Source organism: Filicampus tigris, chromosome 4 (assembly GCF_054856515.1).
Source record: "Filicampus tigris isolate MCC_2025a chromosome 4, RoL_Ftig_1.0, whole genome shotgun sequence".
In the NCBI taxonomy this organism is placed as follows: domain Eukaryota; kingdom Metazoa; phylum Chordata; class Actinopteri; order Syngnathiformes; family Syngnathidae; genus Filicampus; species Filicampus tigris.
This window is the reverse complement of record NC_141220.1, coordinates 14,399,732-14,420,708: the sequence shown is the minus strand read 5'-3', so window position 1 is coordinate 14,420,708 and position 20,977 is coordinate 14,399,732. Positions and strand designations below refer to the sequence as shown.

At 41.1% G+C, this 20,977-nt stretch overlaps 1 protein-coding gene and 2 non-coding genes across 3 annotated transcripts; all 3 read right to left on the bottom strand.

Annotated features, from left to right (window-relative positions):
- Nucleotides 1–7,828: 7,828 nt before the first annotated feature.
- On the bottom strand, nucleotides 7,829–17,349 carry rerglb (RERG/RAS-like b). Its single transcript, XM_086029576.1, has 5 exons — nucleotides 17,119–17,349; nucleotides 15,578–15,634; nucleotides 14,595–14,668; nucleotides 12,041–12,192; nucleotides 7,829–10,264 (listed from the first exon to the last, which is right to left on the bottom strand). Exons 1-5 carry the CDS (start codon nucleotides 17,168–17,170, stop codon nucleotides 9,976–9,978), a joined length of 624 nt encoding a protein of 207 aa, XP_085885702.1. The 5' UTR covers nucleotides 17,171–17,349; the 3' UTR covers nucleotides 7,829–9,975.
- On the bottom strand, nucleotides 7,975–8,046 carry trnaa-cgc (transfer RNA alanine (anticodon CGC)). Its single transcript has one exon. It is a non-coding gene; the product is annotated as a tRNA-Ala (tRNA).
- trnaa-cgc (transfer RNA alanine (anticodon CGC)) lies at nucleotides 10,446–10,517 on the bottom strand. Its single transcript has one exon. It is a non-coding gene; the product is annotated as a tRNA-Ala (tRNA).
- Nucleotides 17,350–20,977: the final 3,628 nt, after the last annotated feature.

Sequence of the window (20,977 nt, the reverse complement as noted above, 5' to 3'; positions counted from 1 at the left end):
TTGGAACAAGCAAACAATCCTCAGTGCCCTCCATAGGATGCATGAAATTAGAAATGTTATAGCAGAATTCTCTAAATTTGAACGTCATCTTTGATGGCTTGGTTTTGCTGTTTGTTTTGCGGGTGTGCGCAGCGGAAAGGGGGTGTACCATCTACGTGGGGAGGTTAAAGGAGGTGCGAGGGCTTTAAAATTTCGGGAGAAAACTTCTAGATTAAATAGTTGGAAGACAAGTGCAACAAGAATCGCTTGATCAATGTGTGCACCAAAAAGGCAAACTCACGCATGAACCATACAAACGACTTATTGCGTACCTAACAAGAAAATAAGAATAATAATACTTGGATAATGGATGGATGGATGGATGAATGGATTCAATAAAATAATACTGTTTTAATGCACTTTAAATTCAAAAGAAATTTCAAAGTTCTACAGAAAGTTTGAAAAAACTAAGTCTAAACACAACAAAGTTTAAAAATTAGAAGCTTGCAGCAGACAACTGGTTAAAATAGAAACAAACTTGGAGTAAAAATATTGTAATAATAATGCAAATAAAAATAATAAACACATACGTTGACACAATATGATCCACTTTTGCAGTTGTGGCTGGTGAATAAAGGATGCTTGGTGGATGCCCCGCCACTATAGTGGTCACTACATTACCAAATATTCATAATAAAATAAAATATTTCAAAATGTATGTGTAGCTATTTTTACATGAATGTAAAAAAAAAAAGAATACATGGTTAATATTAATTTTTGTTTTTGTTTGTTCATCTCTGTTGTCCAATTTGATGATGCATTTCCAGTCAGGGCCACACAGATTTTTACCCACTGACATGCACTGTATATCTTCTTCAATGCAATAGATAGGACCAAGGTGGGGCGCAACATTCCAATGCCTCAAGCTGGCTGACGTCACGTCTGTCACAATTTGGTCTCTATGCACGCTATACTTCCGCGTTTATTGTTGACATGTCGACTTTCCATCTCATAGTGCTCAATCAATGGTATCTCAAGTTTGCTAGCATTGGTTGCTAACTTACACTCGTGCTTACTTGGTGTGGTGCTCATTTAATGCATGTACCCCTCTGTTGTGGCATCACAGTGGTATGTGATCAAACCTCACGACTGAGAGAGCCTTGGAAAAAGGCACTGATCTCGTGCACACCACCTAGTGCACCCTCTGTCATTTTTTGCTAGCCAAAATTCATTGGGCTGTGACCACCAGGACTAATTAAAGAACGGACATCCGCGGGCCACGTCCACTATTGGCATCTTGAGTAAGTACAGGGAGAATTGAATCACTATGTATACATAATAGTATGTGGCAGCTTTTTTTCAACACAGTGCCATCTGTTGGGTGTGTTGAGAAACTTCATATCAAATCTACGTGACCTTATTAAATAAGGCAACTTGGATTCCCTAACAGCCAAGAGATTCGCAAGCATGCTTTGGATCGTTTTATTCATGAGTCAAGACTCTAAATAGGACAAAGTATGCTGAGGTCATTACTTATTACCATTGAGTGCATTATTAGCCCCTGCAGATAGATTATTGGAACATGACAATGATTTTCACGTCAGACGAATGCCATGCACCCTCTCGGTCGAGCTCATTAGACGCCACGGCGTAAACAACATGGCCCCCGGATCAGGTCGCACTAATTAACCAGCACCATCGACCCACTGTACTCTCATTATGCGGCCTCTCATCTGATCGCATGTAGGCCGTCAAGGCGCTCAACCATCGGCGTGCTAATTAATCAGCTGATGAGGTGCAAGCCGAGCTTGGGTTTTCCCCCCCTCATCATCGTTTGCGGCCCACACGGGAGCTAATTAGCTCCATTATTAATGCGCCTAATTAAATAGTTTCTCCCGGTAATCACCCTGGCCGTGACAAATGGATGGTGCGTCATTATTTTGACGTGCCTGAACGCAAGCCAACATGCAGAGCTGGCAAGAAAACTTGCACACTGTACTTAAGAAAAGTAAAAGACTGGTGGTTTACAAGCATCTATTGTTTTGCATTGCTGTTATATCAGTGTATGCTGTTGAACTTGTGGTTGCTTAGATAACTCTGAAATGAACAGAAGGTCAAAAGTAAAAATGCATTTTTACTGTCAATATAGAAGCAGTGGTGGCGTGTAACAAGTACAAATACAGTATTTAAGTGAAGTTGTGTTGTTATCCGCAAAGGCAGGAGAAAGTAAGGAGTAGAAATTAGAGTACATTTTCTATTAAATTTAAGTAGAACCAATAACCTGGAAAAATCAACTTAAGTATTTAAGTACTTTGTCACTTCCCACTACTGCAAACACGGCCCGGCTTAACATGGCGGCCTAGTCACAGACGTCGGGGCGCCATTAGGCTAATTGCGCTAAGAGCTGTCTGTGGCTGACATTAAAGGTGAGCCGAGGTTAGCGCACTAATTAGCCACCAGTGGAAATAGAAAAAGCTTTTTGGCCATCTGCTCGTGTCCTCTGTGGGGGGGAAACAAAGGGCAGAGACAAATATAGATGATGTTTAGTGAGCTCACCTCAAAGCAGCTGCTTGTTGTGCATGTGTGTGGGGGGGGGGGGGGGGGGGGGGCGGGTGTGTGTGGAGAATACTACACCGCTGTTTTTATCTCACTATGAATCAATGTCATTTTAATCGACCCCTCTTCATTTCCAGATTTCTGGAACACATTCCACCTACAGGAAGTGAAAATGGTAGCTCTGACAAGCGGCATCATCAAACTTCGCCGCCATGCTCTGCCCACAGGCTAAAACAAAAATGACTAATTGTCACAAATGATCACTCATCTTTCTGGTATACTGTAAGTGTTCAAAATGTTCCAACAATCCCACAGAATCTTTAGGATAAGTTTGGTTTTGAAGGACCCTTGGAAAATTACTCTAAAAAAAGGCAGTTTCAAATCAAAATGGCTGCTTTCCTGTCTTTTTAGGTCTGGCTTCACAAGACTTTTTTGTGGGTCTACTCATAATATACAGTACATGGTGCCCACATTAGAGATGTTCAAAACCACTTTTTTTTCAGGACAATACCAGTACGAATACTGCACCAATACTGATACAAAGTAACCAATCTGTACGTTTTGGTACATCTCAGATAATTATAAAGAAAGACGTTTAGAACAGTCACTCTGCAATAGAGAATTTTAGTACAAAAATAAAACACAAACAATTTCACTCAGATTTAGGATTCATTTGTAATAAATTAACAAAAGTACAAAAATAAAACTGACAACTCCCTAAGTTTTCATCTTTGTTCAAAATAAATTAAAGTGCAAAATAATACATGTTCAACTGTTAAGCATGACACAATGAAAATGAAAAATAGGGCTGAGGGAGATGGCTGGAAAATGTATCACAATGTATTTCATATCAGTTGATAAATATTGACCTTTATTTTAAGTATTGACAATAAGAAAATATTAAATGGATTAAAGATAGAATTCAATGAAATACAACCATCCAGAGGAAAACTACAAAATATAGGTTCATACAAGTGGGGAAAAAAATTAGGTAATGGTGATTATAGCACTCTGTAGAATACACACGAGTAAATAAAAGTATACATTTTGATAGCAATACACTATACACTCTAAGCATTAATACAAATCTTATAAGTATACATATACTTAAAGAAATTGCACCTTAATGGGTATATGAGAGGATTGAAATGGATACAGTTCACTTCGAAAAACATTCTCGCAGTCATGCATGGCATTTAATTCCTGATAGTAGAACGGCGGCGGCACGGTGGCCGACTGGTTAGCACATCCGCCTCACAGTTCAGAGGTCGTGGGTTCGATCCCGGCTCCGGCCTCCCTGTGTGGAGTTTGCATGTTCTCCCCGTGCCTGCGTGGGTTTTCCCCGGGCACTCCGGTTTCCTCCCACATTCCAAAAACATGCATGGTAAGTTGATTGGATACTCTAAATTGCCCCTAGGTGTGATTGTGAGTGCGGATGTTTGTCTCTGTGTGCCCTGCGATTGGCTGGCAACCAGTTCAGGGTGTCCCCCGCCTACTGCCCAAAGACAGCTGGGATAGGCTCCAGCACGCCCCGCGACTCTTGTGAGGAGAAGCGGTACAGATAATGGATGGATGGATGGATAGTAGAACGGCCATAAGAGGGCACCAGTGGCTGGAAACGGTGAATGGTATCGGCAGCCTTGGTGAGACTACATCCATCCATCCATTATGCAAGCCGCCTATCCTCCCAAGGGTCACAGGCGTGCTGGAGCCTATCCCAGCTGTCATCGGGCAGTAGGCGGGGGACACCCTGAATTGGTTGCCAGCCAATCGCAGGGCACACACAGACAAACAAACATACACACTCACAATCACAATTTTACAGCGTCCACTCAACCTACCACGTATGTTTTTTTTTTGTGGGAAGAAACCAGAGTATCCGGAGAAAACCCACGCAGGCACGGGGAGAACATGCAAACTCCACACATGAAGGCTGAGGCCAGATTAAAATCCACAACCTCTGCACTGTGAGGTGCACATGATAACCAGTCGATCACCGTGCCGCCCTTGGTGACCCTCAATACCTTGAAATAAGTATTGAAAATAAGTAATGGCCCGATACGATACCTGGTATCGGTACTCTCCCATCCTTAAAACCTACCAAAGTTCATGTTGCAAAGTGAAACTGGCTTTGGGAGCTGAATTTTCCCATAATTCTAGGATGTGCACGTGAAGAAATGATAAGTCAACATACTCTGCCCACACATAATGACCAAAATCAAAATGTTTTACAAACTGGCCTCATCCATCTGTCTAGTATCCATGTTTCAAATTTTGTAACAATCTAACCAAATCTCCAGGATGCCTGGAAAATGACCCTAAAATAACTGGTTCAAACCAAAATGGCATACTTCCTTTGTCTTTTCTGCCATGGTTTCCTGAGACTTGTTTGTGCTTCTATTCATGATAGTTGTTTACCAAATGCCATGTTGCTAAGTGAAACAGGCATCAAGGACCGAATTGTCCTAAAAAGCCAATATTTTGCAATGGCCAGAGGCGAAACGTTGCTACAATCTTGATTTGGCTGCATCCACTTCGATGGAGATTCCCGTCTTTTGGAAGTCATCCAATTTGCTGTCGGCGCTGCAGAGTTGTGAGATTGGCGCGACGGAGGATGTGCTCACCAGCTGTGAGATTAAGGGGAACTGATCGATGGTCCTCCTGATTGGCTGGCGCCGCGTCCCGCCAACCATCCAATCCCCCCGTGGTCGGCGGGCTTGTCCTCAGTGGAGCCAAAAGCAATTCTTCCTCCTCACGGGGGCCAAATAAGAGCACTGACCTGAAGCTTCAAGGCCACGCTTGGAGGCGCCGTCTCCATCTTGTCTGGAGGAAAAACATCACACTGAAGGGGAAGAAACATGAAGGGACTTAAATTAGAAACAGCAGCATAGTATTATGGAGAAAATAGGGTGAAGAGGTGATAGTTTTGCATTAAATGCATGCTTGTTGTTTTTTAATCACATCTTGGGTTGTGCAACAGCCTTTCCCTGAAATTACATGTCAATCAAATGGCATGTGGGCGGATCTCTGATGTGTTTTTGTGGGAGGAGATTTTTCAAAGGATTTATTTTTGGGGGTATAAAAGACAATGTATTCTTAAGCTTATGTATTACAAAATGTATGACATGTTTTAATACAAACATATTATTGTTTTGTTTAACAAATAATAATAATAATAATAATAATAATCAATTTATAATTTTCAAAAATTATTTTATTGATTATTATCAAGCAAATTTTTTCAAACTTTATATGTGAAAATTATAATTCGTCAAATCAGTTATTTTTTAGTCAAATAAAAAGTTAAACGTATCAAACGTTATTTTGATAAATATAATTTAGTGGGGCGGCACGGTGGTCGACTGGTTAGCACGTCCGCCTCACAGTTCAGAGGTCGTGGGTTCGATCCCGGCTCCAGCCTCCCTGTGTGGAGTTTGCATGTTCTCCCCGTGTCTGCATGGGTTTCCTCCGGGTACTCCGGTTTCCTCCCACATTCCAAAAACATGCATGGTAAATTGATTGGACTGTCTAAATTGCCCCTTAGGTGTGATTGTGAGTGCGGATGTTTGTCTCTGTGTGCCCTGCGATTGGCTGGCAACCAATTCAGGGTGTCCCCCGCCTACTGCCCAAAGACAGCTGGGATAGGCTCCAGCACGCCCCGCGACCCTTGTGAGGATAAGCGGTATGGATTATGAATGAATGAATGAATAATTTAGTGGATTGATTCATTGCTATTTTAGTGGTCTTTTTTAATTTGAATCTTTCTTTACTTTTTATTCAAGAATGATTTTACAGTGAATATTTTTTGGGGGGGTGGGAAGAAAATGTATTTGTACAATATATCAAATGTATTCAATACATACATTTGCAGCGGATTCCAACATCTCCACGTTGTATTTAGAAGCGAGAAAACGGCTCATTTGGAAACTAATTCGCCATAATGTACAAACTGTGTGAAGGACGAACTAATGTGCTGCTGGACAATTTTCAAGGTAGAGGTTTACACATAGTGATGTAAACAAAGTGTAACTTTCTGTCACATTCCATGACTGTAGTGTCACCTACCGTACTTATTTGTGTGATGTTGTACGCCGCCACAAAATCCATTTCATCCAATGAATTTCCGTCTGTTTCCCGTGATCTTATTCTGTTTATTCATCAGCTTCAAATTTGCAATGAACAAGCCATGGAGTCTAAAAGCTGCTTTTATGTCTTTGCTGTCATCTAGTGGCCAGCCTGCAGCTCATGTGGTGCATTCAAGCGTGTTCAAGTCTCAAGCATGTAGATCTATAAAAGAGGACACAGAGGCCTTGATCAAATGACATGTAAGGGTTTGTTTATTAGCTTTTGCCTTTCGCATATACTTGTGACATCTGGTGAAAAGCTCATTTAGAAAAAGCCTCAGCTGCTACGACCAGACCAAACGAGAATTGAACTATTCTTGTGACGTGATTACATAAAGTCAGTGCAGTTTGCGTAAGGTGGGTGCGTATCTGTGCCGAGCGGCATAATGAATGCGTTTTGGGCAACGCGAGTTGGGTTTGATAAATCTGAACTGCAAAACACACATTGCTTTGCAACAGCCAGTCGGCATCAAGGATATACTATGTCTCACACACACGTTGTATATGCAGGTAGCATGGAGAAACAATGTTGGGCAAAAATAATCATTGTGGTCTGCGGGCACCAGTGGCTGTACAGTAAAACACTGCCTGTTTCCAATACTGGGACCAAGCCAATAAGCATCAGGCTTGGAGAGGGCTGAGCGAGGAAGTTGGCGTATCTGCTAAGTGTATTTACTTGTTTATAGCTGTTGAATTGTGAACCTTTAGCATTAGCCAACGTTTTAGCACAACCACCGGCCACCTGATTCCACTAAGCTACATTCCAACCACTGTTGCAATTTTTAGCCCAGAAACAATTGGAGCATGCTCAATCTCTTGGAAAGATGTTTTACATAATAATTCTTGAAGTTGAATGGATATGTTGGGGGTTGAACCCAGGACCTCATGAAAAGCATACACTCTCCCACTAAGATACATACCCACATCATTCCTTTATCACTTTCCTTAAAATTGTAATCCCTTTACAACCTTCAGACGCATCTGCTTTGACCCAGGACGGTTTCATGGAGTCAGGATCCTAGGTTCAACAATATCAGACTTCTCAGGAATTATTATTAGGAATTGTTTTCCTGGTGTTAAAAAAGATCTCATCTGTCAATGCAAAGACGGATAGCAACAAGAATTTAATATCTACATAACATACAGTACTTCGTACAACTGAGGCCATCTTGGGATGTGTCATTGATTTATTATTATAATGAGTGCACAACTCCAAAGTAGGATGTCACAAGCGCAGACCTCCACAAAGGAGAAATAATTAACCTCTGTGTAAAAGTTCGTCCTTCTGGGTTTGGAAGTCACCATAGACAATAAATGGAGATGCCGGGGATCGAACCCAGGACTTCATACATGCGAAGCATGCGCTCTACCACTGAGCTACATCCCCACTGCTAAATTCACAGAGGTGGTGTATAAGTCAATCTTTCTGGGATCAGCTGGGTAGAAAAAATACAAATAGGTAAATTTGTGTACCACCTAATAGTAAACTGAAAATATGTGATTGCTTATTGAATATGTACATCATTGGAATAATCCACTAAATCAGGTGCTTGGTGAGCTAGAGCCTATCCAAGCTGACTTTAGGCAAAAGGCAGAATAAAACAGATTGGTCACCAGTCTCAGGGGACATACAGAGACAGACAAGCTTTCATTCACAGACCATCAGTAAACAGGTACTGAAACGTCTGCCTACACTAAAGTCAGGTGAATGTATCACTTTGCTACCAGTGACTTGGAGTAAAGTAGTTTGTGTCTGGAGAGCTGGAGAGCATGTCAGAGTCTGCTGGAACACTAATCCTTGTTAAAGACGCCATCTCCATGTGACACGGGCCTAATATCATCTCTAATACTGCTGAGGAAACTTGTTTACAACATGTGCCAAGTCTTCACCGAGAGACTGCTTATGTGCCTTGGTAGGTACTTCAGTCCCTTCTCTGTACTGCTATGTGCTCTATCATGTGTAATTTTATTTACATGAATTACAACCTGCCCAAGTCTGCAAATAGAAATAATATAAAGTGTTCTAAAACAGTGATCCCCAAACTTTTTTCTGCCACGGACCAGTTGATACAAGTCTATACCCATTGCGGCGCTGTAACTATTCACCGTACGGGGCAGGATTCTGGGTGTTAGGGTGGGGCAAATCCACAAAATGCCTTTTTAGCCTTAGCGAAGCTAACGTTAGCTTAGCCACCAAGTATGACGCTCTCAAGGCACTCATATTGTTGGCAAATCAGTTTTGAAGTCTGCATTGACTGCACATACTGTATTGTTGTGCAGAGCTTCCTGCGTGGGAATCACTTGTGCCGTAAATCCATTTCAAGTAGGTGTTCTGGTATTGTCTGTGAAATGTACACTTCTTTTTCTTCATGGGCATAGGCTCTTGTGTTGAATTCTCACTGGGCCTCTTCCCTATTGCAAAGAAACTTTCCAAATACGTTGTTTATTTTACTCATTTGCTAGCTTGTAATATAACAGAGCTGCATTTAACAGAGCTGGGCATTCCGTCTATGTGACGGACCGATCCGTCTATCCGCCTATGAGTTTTGCTGACGGTTAACAAATGACAGGAAAAAATGTAAAATAGGTAAATTAGCATAGTCGGAAGACCATGTATCTAATCTGTCTTTCGTCTGTCTTTAGTCAATTTTTCGTGACGAGAAACAATAATGAGTTGTTGCTTGGGGGATGGATTTGATTGATGGACCAGGCTAGGAAGAGGCTTTCCTGGCGCAGAGAGTCACTGTGAGTCACTCTTTCTGTTCAAATATCTGCAGTGAGTCACTCTCTGTTCAAATTTAATGAGCGCTCCGCTTTCTGACTGGAATCTGGAAATGTTGTTGTGCGCCTTCGATGAGCCGCTTGTCTGACTGTGAGCACTTACAGGCTGCTTATATAGAGCTCTCACTTGCACTGCTTGTTCGTGATTGGTGGCCCTCGTTGGAGAATCGACCATCCAATCAGCGCGCTGATGGGAGCGCTCCCGCAGACAGGATGGCCGACGACGACGGTGCCGCACAAACATTTATCAGCCCTGGATAATAAATAAACCGGAATTACTGTACGTTTTTTTTTTTTTTTTTTTTTTTTTTTAATTTAATCTGTGCGGCCCACTGCAGCCCGGTCCAAAGTGACCTACGGTCCGGTACCGGTCCGCGGCCCGGTGGTTGGGGACCCCTGTTCTAAAACACAAATATAAACAGGAATAATGTTTACCCAGTGTAAGATTAAAATATACTGTTAAATGTAAAGCCACAGATGCCGTTTCCTCTCATTTAATTTGGAAATGTCTCTACCCATGTCAGTGACCACTTGATCACACCGACTTCCTCCTCTTTCCGAACACATTGTTGATAAGCTTGGCCATGGACTTGGAGCCACTGTAGCGACGGCGATCGGCGCGGTACTTCAGGTGCTCCATCACATGTCTGATGAGCTGCGTGAAGAGGCCGGCGATGTCCTGGTAGCTCTCGGCCGCTGACACTTCCTGGAAGTGGCAGTGGTTCTCCTGCGCCAGGCAGCGGCCTTCGTCCTCGCGTACCTGCCGGACATGGCACAGGTCCTGCTTGTTGCCCAGCAAACACACAGGGACACCCAGCGGCTCCCTGAAAAAGAAAACCACTGTCAGGAGCATTGGTAAAGTCTGCAGTTGTTGATGATATGTGAAAGACAGACACGTTGCTATACGAATCAATTTCCCCTAGGAAGCCATCCACTTTTTGATTACCCCTTAAGCATTCAAATATTCAGTACTTTGTTATTGCAATAATGGATACCAAAGAAAATTGGAGATGCTGGGGATTGAACCCAGGACCTCATACATGCGAAGCATGCGCTCTACCTCTGAGCTACATCCCCACTGCTGAGCTACCTTCTCGAAAATTCTTTGTCCGTGAGTCGATACCCTTTGGCAGCACCATCATCCAGGCTTTGGACCAGCAATGGCTGGGTGTTGGTCATTAGACTCTAAAGTTGTTTAAATATTCAGAATCTTCAGAATACATCCCATACATCTCACTATCCTTAGACCTTTGAGACTGTGTCTATGAGTCAATGGTCTTAGAGCCTTCAAACTGCCTGAGGGATGATTCCTTTAGAACAGTGGTCACCAACTGCGGTCCTCGAGGGCACCTGTCCTGCAGGTTTTCAATCCCTCCCTGCTGTAACACACCTGTTAAAATGATCAGGATCGTTATCAGGCTTCTCAAGAGCTTGCTGATGAGCTGAAAAATATTAATGACATCCCCTGATCTTAACCTCCAGAAGGGCCACGAAAAAGTCCATTTGGGGAAAAAATGAGAAACATTGAGAAGGCACCGCAGATGGGGAATCCCCCTTCCAGGATGATCAGGCTGCAATGGATGCCAAGTGGGCAGCAATTAACACACATTATGATGCTGTACCATGCAAGTTGAAATAGCGTGAAAGTCAATCAAATGAAGCGCTGCAGAAAGACGTCTTCGGTGAAGTGGGTCCCTGCCCATTTCTGTAACAAATCCTCTATCTGGGCTTGGAAGTTTTATTCTGTACTTGTCATATAATCATACAGCTGAGATATAGAATTAAATTTCAAGATCAAATATCAAAACCGGGACCGTATACACACAAAGCATGCACTCTACCACTGAGTTGCACCCCCACTGCTGCTTTACTGTAGGTAGGACTAATTTTCTATTAGACAAGGCTTATGGCCCTCATCTCGGAGCCTATCAGTGAGACTACAAAAAAAGCTAATATGCAAGGTTTTCAGCAAATAACAGAGGACAGGTTGGTTCCCCCAAAAAATCAGTATTAAGCCTCACTTGGCCGGGAATGGGAGCATTGGCATTCCAACCAGCTATCCCGGCACGAGGATCTGTGCGCAGCTTCAAAGGAAGTAGGACGGTGCTTTCTTAATGTTCCTCAAAGCTTTTAAGCACGTGCTGTTGTTGTCTTCAAACCTTTACGCTTTATTGTGGAATCTTGCTGCAGGAAACCATATTTTGAATGATGAGCAGACACAACTTTGTTACACTAATCTCTGCACATTTGACCCAGTGTCTTCAAACGTTTAGGCATTTGTCCAAGAATGCTGTTGATTTTGCAGTACAGTATTATCAAGTTCACTCAGGTCTGATCTTTACATTACGATTATGGATTTTGAAGGATACAATCTATGGTATTTTTGCAATATGTCCAAGGAAGAATCCATTTGCGATTGAATGTCTGCCCATGATCTCTTAGGTAACTGCTTTTAATCACCTTTATCAAGTTAGAGGGCTCATTGTGGTGGGTCAGAGAACCCTAAGGATTTCGAAGGATACAACCAATTTAAATTTAGTTTAGATGGAAGAATAATCAAATTAGTTTTGAATATCAGGGTGGGGAACAGGGGTTCTGACCCTTTGCATTGGTCTTGCTGACGGGCCTCACGGATCTGCCGCAGGATGTTCGTGGCATGGAGAAAGGAAGTGCGGTCGCTGATGTTGTAGACCACCACAAAGCCGTCTGCCCACGCCACTGGTTCCTCCAGTATACACCTGGCCTCCAAGCGCTGACAATAGACAACACAAAACAGGTAACTTCTGAGCCCATTTGAACTCCTTTGCTAACCAAAAACAGAAGCACCTACAGAGGGATGTAAAAAGCTTCTTAGAAGCGAGGAGTCTTAGCTCTTGGGTGTCCAGTTTGCAAATGTGTTGTCTTTAATAACAATTTGCATTCTAATAGACTCTGACAACTAGTCATACCTCATTCATGTGTGTTCCCATGTTTATATTCTTGGGAGGTACATCATGTAAGCAGTATTAAATATGATTTTATGTGGAAATGACATCGTTAGCGGCAATTAGCATTCTAGTAGACTGACTTGGTTGCGCCACAATGTTGTGTGGGTCCATCTTTGTGTTCCAGGCAGCGTCATCACTTATTATTTTGACACCCAGTTTGCGGATGTGGTGTCATTCATGACTATTAGTGTTCTCGTACACTCTGACATCACCCCACAATGTTGTGTGTGGCTACTTAGCAACTATCTCATCTTTAACAACGATTTGCATTCCAATAGGCACTGACATGAGGTCACTACACATTGTTGTGAGCATCCATGTTTATGTTCCAGGGAGCTATGTGACATATTTGTTCCGCTCAGTGTGTAGTAACAAAGATGATTTTTATGTTATGTGGAGACGTCATTAACAACAATTTGCATTCAAGTAGACTCGGGCATGTGTTTGCTTCACAATGTTGTGTGGATCCATGTTCATATGCAAGTTATTTGAAGATATGGTGTTTTTAATGACAATTACCGGTCCTTAATATTGTCCACAGAGGCAAGTTGGGGCAGGTGGACAAACAAGTCCAGTTGTCTTGATTCAAACTTCACTAATTACAATGTACTGGATGAGAATCGGGTGGCACGGTGGTCGACTGGTTAGCATGTCCGCCTCACAGTTCAGAGGTCGTGGGTTCGAACCTGGCTCCGGCCTCCCTGTGTGGAGTTTGCATGTTCTCCCCGTGCTTGCGTGGGTTTTCTCCGGGAACTACGGTTTCCTCCCACATTCCAAAAACATGCTTTGTAGGTTGATTGCTCACTCTAAATTGCCCCTAGGTGTGATTGTGAGTGTGTGTGATTGTTTGTCTCTGTGTGCCCTGCGATTAGCTGGCAACCAATTCAGGGTGTCCTCCGCCTGCTGCCCGAAGACAGCTGGGATAGCACGCCCGCGACCCTTGTGAGGACAAGCGGTATAGATAATGGATGGATGGATGAGAATCTACACATCCACAATGTTGTGTGTTTTGCTTCTTATGCCATTTTTATCATTTTTATAATTTTTTCATACTCCACTTTAACTTGACATAAATTGTAATATACTGCTCCCATTGTTTAATACTAATCTTAATTAGATTTTTTTTCTCATACTCAAATAAGGCCCCACCTGGAATTGTTTTCCCCACTGTTTGTGAAATCTTGAGTGTGATATTCAGGAAGGTCCTGTCCTTGAACCAGCAAAAACTGTAAAATTCCTCCAATTTTACTGACTTCACGGTGTCTTTGTGCTCCAAAAGATGGGAGATGTTCACAGAGCCTGGGGCCATTCCAATAAAACACTGTTTTTGTGTGTGTGTGTGTGTGTGTGCGTGTGTATGTGTATTGGTGTGTGTGTGTGCGCGTTTGCGTGTGTGCTTATGAATGTGTGTATTTGAGTGTGTGTGAGTTATGCGTCTCTTGTCTTCAAAGAGGCAGCACATGGCCTTGGGATACTGGCGTGGATCGCTTCAGACTCCCTGCTTGATGAAGTTTTGGATGGATAAGGTCAATCCCAGGTCTGCTTATGTATATCGCAACGAAAATTATTTCCATCTAGGCTGGAAGCATTTTAGAATATGTTCAATCCTCTCATTGGAAAACTACCTGGGTCTTGTCCACTTGGCAGTTTTTTTTACCCAATTTCAAGAAATATGTACTAGTTGAGGTTTGGCGTCTAACTCCTGAAAATCAAGTGGTGGAATATTCCATTTCATTTTGTGGTTACGTTGGAAAATGAATTAGTTACTGTCGCTAAATCCAGAAGGGTGTGCAGTATGCCTTTTGAAGACCCTGACACCAGGAAATCAGGTAAAACAAAGATGCTAAGCGAGCATAGCATATCATGTCTGTAATGCAGAAACCCCATTAAAGTAAAAATTTTAAAAAAGGGAAAAAATTGACATAAGTGTTTTTCACAGGACAGCAACAATATGGAATGGAGAGCAAACAAGGATGCTAAGCTAGCATAGCACACAGATGGCAGAGCAAAAAGTCAACCACTGCAATGATGGAAACAGAAGGGTCTGCCTTTGAATAATGCCATGAAGTCAGGCAAAACAACGATGCTAAATTAACACAGCATACATAAACGGTGAGTAACAAAGATGCTAAGTTAACGTTGAAGACAGATGCCAGACTTGTGGTACCTGTGAACAGGGATCAAACACCTCCAGATTCAGCTGCCTGCCGTCGATGGACAGCCTTTTTCGATACAGAGAATCTGCAGTGACACAAACAAACATAACACTCTTTCATGCATCAAAGCATATCAGTGCAATCCCTTGGTCGAGTACAGTACTGCTAAAGTCAAACATGGCAGAGCTTGTACAAAGTGTCCAAAGCCTAACACTGTTTGTTGTGCTTTTTTTCTTCGACTTGTTTCACATTTTATTATTAACGCATTCACTATCATGGATATACAGTACATAGTCGTCACCTAGAATCCGTTCGCTGCTATCAGGATCTATTAACGGGACGACATGGAGGACAGCCTGAAGCACCTTGTGTGTGAATATCAAGCTTGTTAACAACTGTAATGATCCCTCTCGATGGCAGCAGTAAGGAGAAGATACAGATTAGGGGGTGACAAGGGAGGGAAATGCCAAGTTGTACAAGTTTGAGTATGTACAGTACATGTATAGTATAAACCACGTTACGTCAGTCCGTCAGTCATCCTTCCGTCATTATTTCAGCGGTTATTATTTATGTGGGCAGCGGTGACAGAACAATCTGTATCGAGAACATACGGTACTTACTACATCATACGCAGACGCACCACGAGCAGATTCGAGTTTAAAAAAATAAATAAATAAACTGCGTCGTATTCCTTTCAGTCCAACAGACTGCAATGACATTATCCCATATTGTGTTGATTTCACCAATCACCACGATGTGTGTTTTTGTTTGTTGTGTTTTTTCAGATGGCAGTGCATGAGTAAACAGTGGTTAACGTTCTACTAGTATGACAGCTAAGAATGTAAAAACGAAGCTTGAAACTTTACTGGTGTTGCTCATTTAGAAAATGTTTTTATGCTAGTGCCAATAACGGCTCGGTGATATGGCCTTAAAATAAGATCTCCCATTTTCTTCTCTTCACTAATTGAAAAAGCAATTGACAATGTCAACTCACTGGTGTCGGACGCATATTCTCCGATGAAGCGTCTGGTCAGGAAGCGCACAAGTACAGCTGGACAAAGTGGACAAAAGAAACATTGAGGAGTGTCAGTGCATCCATCCGGGGAGGTTTCAAGTGTGTGGGGGGATTTAAGGGTGGTGGGGAATGAATGTCAAGACGGTGCCAATGGTCGCTGCGAGCGTGCGGGTGAAAGCCAAGCCTCACATGAAAGAGGCGACTGGAAGGCCTGTCAGCTCTTTTTGCTTGTGGGCCAACTTTGCGGCTTTGCAGAGCATCACTTTCAATTAGCAGCTCAAGTGCTGAGCTATGTTCATGCTCTTCTGTGGACACAACATTAGGCACACCTGCACTATCTAAGGAGCTGATCATTTATTAATCCCTTCATTATGCGCATCGTTTTTTCACTGCAACATACCAAGGACTGTTCCTAATGTTTTGACCCTCTCGTGTTGGTCAATGTGGTAACCAATATTTTGGTTTATTGTGTTGCTAGAGTCATCTTACAAACAGTCTGTAAAATAGTTAGTAGTTAGAGTACTGCATAAATTATTGCATACTTGTTTAACCTTAGCATAAAAACATATTTTACATGAGGCAATGCAGGGTGCTATTTTTTACTCCATGAATCAAATTAATTATAAATTTTAAAAAAATACAATAATACAATTTAAAAAGTAAAGTAAAAATATGTAACAAACAGAAGGGGTTAACATGTTAAAAATGTTGTGAAATATATATGAATACTAAAATTAACTAGAAAATAAAATGCTCAGCATCCAATAAATATGAAAAATACTTAACACTGTAAGGTAAATAAATGAAAATGTGGTACGTATCAAATAAACGTTCTATCATAATAATAAAAAAAAAGACGGATTGTAAAATAAATTAATGACGATTACAAGCGGCCAATAATTAATTCATATAAAATAACAAAATCATTTAAACAACATATAAGTAGTAAATACCGGAAATTATGAAAAAATAATAAATGTAATCAGCATACAAAAATTATTCTAAATTTAAAATTATCAAATGAAAAATCAACAAAAGTGGTCAATATAAGCAATCTCCACTTGGAAGGGAAGTGAGGGAACACATGTTGATTTCTGAAATCACTTCTCAATTCCAGTTTAAAATGTATAAATTTGCCAATTAAAATTACCGGTGATGAATATGATTTATTTAAGGTTATTTTATGGCATTGTTTACCCAACCAACATACATTTTAGTTAACAAAAATCATTTTTTTCCACACGGTCTTCAAATATAAAAAAAAAACACTCATCATCACAGTCAAAAATAAATTGTAATATAAATATATCTTCTGAATGGAACATATGAAGCATGATTGTCATAATAGCTTCAGAATGTAATCCTGTAATCCACTTATTTTAAAGTACCGGTATACACTTGGAAGATATTAGATGGAATACTTTGCCATCCTTTACAAATATGTATTTGTAGTTTATAAAGTGGCGCATTTCAAATAAGAACAATACGTACATGAAAACCTTCTCAGGACAGAAGCTTACCTGATTTTCCAGCTCCTGGACTTCCGAGCAGGGCTAACTTGATGTCGTTCATGTTTGCTCTTCTGCGGTGGTTTGATTTCTTTTAACCAAGGTATGTCTCAAAACAGGAGAGAGGCGAGGGGAGGGAAAACAAGCGCTCCCCTCCCCTCCTCTGCGTTTCTTTCATTCCCTCTCTCTCTCCCCTCTTTTGTCCCGGCATCTGTTTTTCTTGCTTGTGTCCTTTCCTGCACTGGAGGAAAACAGTGAGGAGACGTCTCGTGCGTTCTTGTTCCTCCAGAACAAGAGACAGCAAGCCTGCAATCGCGAGGTACTAATAGTTTAATATCAGTATCCTGGTGAAGATTAACTGGATGTATTTTAAAGGGGGGCCCGAAAACAATACTCCAAAATTTTCAGTGAGTCAGTAGCACTCAAGTCAAGTCAGGTCAAATTTATTTACATAGCCCTTGATCACAAAAGAGTCTCAAAGGGCTTCACAAAGCGCTCCCTGAAAAGCTGGTAAAAATGAGCCCCTGACAACAGTTTTAACAAACCACATGAAATTGGGTGGTCTATCGTAACAATAAGAATATAAAAGTCTCAATGACCAATGCACAAAACTGAACAGGAAGTCTTCCATTTTGTTTTGAAGCAGCAATTTCGAAGCATATTCCAGCACTTCAATGTAAAAAAAAAAAAAACTAGCCCCTGACACCAATATCACCAATCAACGTGAAATTTGGTGGCCATGTCTACAATAACAGGACACAAAAAAGGTCTAAGGATCTATTAATAAAATAAAAACAAAGTGTGCGATTTTGTTTTGAAGCAACCAATTTTGGACAAATTCCAGAGCTTCAAAGTTGGAAAAAAAATTGCCACCAGCAAATGTTTCACCAATCAATATGAAATTGGGTGGGCATGTATATCATAACAGGTTGAACAAAAAGGTCTATAGGACCCATGGCTGAAATGGAACAGAAAATTGGCCTGGTTTTAACCAGTCAATTTGGGGCGAATCCCAGAGTTTGTATTTTGGCAAATACCCACAACTCGCTCCCCAGTTTCAGATACCAGTTTCACAGATCAACACAAAATTGGTTGAACAGGTCTATTGCAGCACAATGCATAAAGAATCGCAAGGACCCAAGCCTTAAATAAACAAAGTGTTGGTTTGAACCATTTTTGGTTCGAATTCCGACTAGGGAATTGTACCAAATGAGCCAAAGTTCACATCAAGTCTTTATTCCTTCAGGTTATAACTTCCTACTTGTTCCAGACTTCATAAACTTCAATTCCAAGCAAAGTCAGTTTTATTGAAATAATAAACAATTTATTGAATTTTAGCACGATGACATGACTAGGAAAAAATGCGGACGACTTTTTCAACCGCCACGGCACGGCAAGCTCATATCGTAAAAGTGTGATGGGGGCATCCGTCACGTTACCCAGACACACACTGCACGAGGATTCCCAACAAGTGGCAGGCTCAGCCTATAAATCCCCCCACAGGCCTTTACATTTCTCATGCACCGAGCGTCGACCAATTGAATTCTTTTTCGTGTGACTGAAAACACATTTTTCTTCCCAGCGGAACCTCATTCCCGGCACTTTTGACTGTTTTACAAGTTCTCTTTTATTGGTGCTTGTGCCTCTTTGCATGCAACATTACAAATGCTTCCTTTTCAAATGATTACAACTAAGTAATACAGTACCAGAATACCACTGATGAAAATATAGCTCATGATTTTCTGTGTTTATGGTGATTCCATGTAAACAGTCGTGTTCCACATTAGTCCAAGCATCAGGAATCCCGTCAGTCAATTACAGGGTCAATCAAGCAAACATGATTTGCCTTTTTTGGATGTTCTTGCTGTTCCCATGTTGACTTTATTGAATGCTACGAAGGCATATGCCTATAGTCAAAAGATGTAATGAAAACATTCGACTTGTTTACCGAATGATGTTCTCTTCATTCAGCTTGTTTACTTTACTTACTTATACTTACTTACTTACTTGTATAATTACTTATACACTCGCATGAGGCCAGCTAATTAAGCCCAGAGAGTTATTTAGTAAGAATGAGGGCCATACTGAAAAGTGAAAGACTGAAGTTTCATATTGTGTGGTAATTTGACAACAAAAAGTAATATATTTTATAGCTAATACATAAAAGGAAAAATTACATACATCTTCAAGAAAAAGGTAGTAGTCTTGCAAGAATAGACATATACTGTATTGTATTTTTAACAAAATATATACAGTACAACCTTTTAAATATTTTTTTGGGGGGGATCATATTTTCATGAAAAAAGGTGCATATTTTCAAGAGAAAAAGTATGGCATTTCATGATTAGAGTCAAAATTCTTTTTTAAAAAATACATTTTCAACGTGCTTCCATTAGCGCTTCCATCTACCAACTTCTACCCCCAACAGGTGAGCTGTGATTGGTCGTTATGTAAGCCCTCAAGGTCTGTGATGTCATTTTCAGTCGAGAGAAGTGACAAAATGGTCACCCCCTGACATGGCTAAAAATGGGTGGATTTTGCTGCTTAACTCATATTTCATATTAGTTCATATTGCCTTGTTTCAACTAGTGGGCCTGCATAGAACATATTCTTAAAAAAAATATGTTTGGGTTGACTTCCGCTTTAAGGCCTCTATACACCAATCCGACGTTGGCCGTCGGAAAGTCGGTACACGCCGTCTGTTTGGTGTAGCGCTCAACGTCGTAAAGTTGGAGCCATTGTTGGTGCGTGTGGGTGACGTGTTCGGCCGATTCAACATGAAGAATCGCAATGCCAAGCTCTGGTAATGTCATGACATACATTTTTCACATTTTTTAAATAAAAAAAATAGTTGCATATTCTCAAGACCAAAAGTCCTATATTTTTTTCCAGAAAAGTCATCATTTTACATTAAGAAAGTTGGATATTTGTAAAGAAAAGGTAATCACGCAGATTCTGGGAAATCATTCTCACAACACAATGGTAATGTGGTTACATAACGCTTGCAGCCAGGAATCTGTCTGGCAGGTTTTGAGTTTATTCTGCTCAAAGGGTTAATCTGCCATGTGTGACCTTCAGGCCTGAACAAAATCTACCATATATGTGTTCAAAAATCAACTCTTTCATACGGGACAATAATCCCTCCAAATTTGAAGAAAGTCTGTTGAAAATTCTAACTTTGTAAGCAGTCAAATCAATGTGGCTCTTTCTTGGATACAGATCAGTTTGAGGATTGTGAGTGAAAAAGCACCATTCTGAAGTTATCCCCAAATTTGGACACACACAGAATTATTGATGTTTTATTTGTGCATTTTTATTTGAGCTTTCTGGCTTTGTTACATTGCAAGTCTACTACAAAGTATCATGATTTTTAAGATGGCAGACAGACAGATGCAGCATCCAAGTAAAACATCCCACACTTATCCTGGCTCATAATGCCGCTTGTTAGGGAGGAAATGAGCAGGAGTGACCCCGAATGACACGCGAGGGAGGAGAATGAACCTCCTCGTAAACATCACATGTAGCTCTCCTTCTTCATCATCTTCATCATTCATTGGCCGCACTCATTCTTTTGATGTCCTAACAGGAAACATTCCAGGTCAGTAAGAAACGTGATGGAGATGTTTACCGGATGGAATAAAAACCAGTTGAGGCACTGAAGATAAAAAGAATTTTATGCTCAATTTCTTCAAATGTAGCTGAACGTGATCCACAAGACCCTTAAAAGGCCCTCACCCACTCCCTTTTCGTCTTCTTCTTCTTCTTCTTTGATCTGAGAGCCAGCGTTTACAGTTTTGCCTTATCAGCACACTTTCGCCAGCGAAATGTCTTTTCATGGCTCTTTTTGTGACAAATGATCTTACATCCAAAT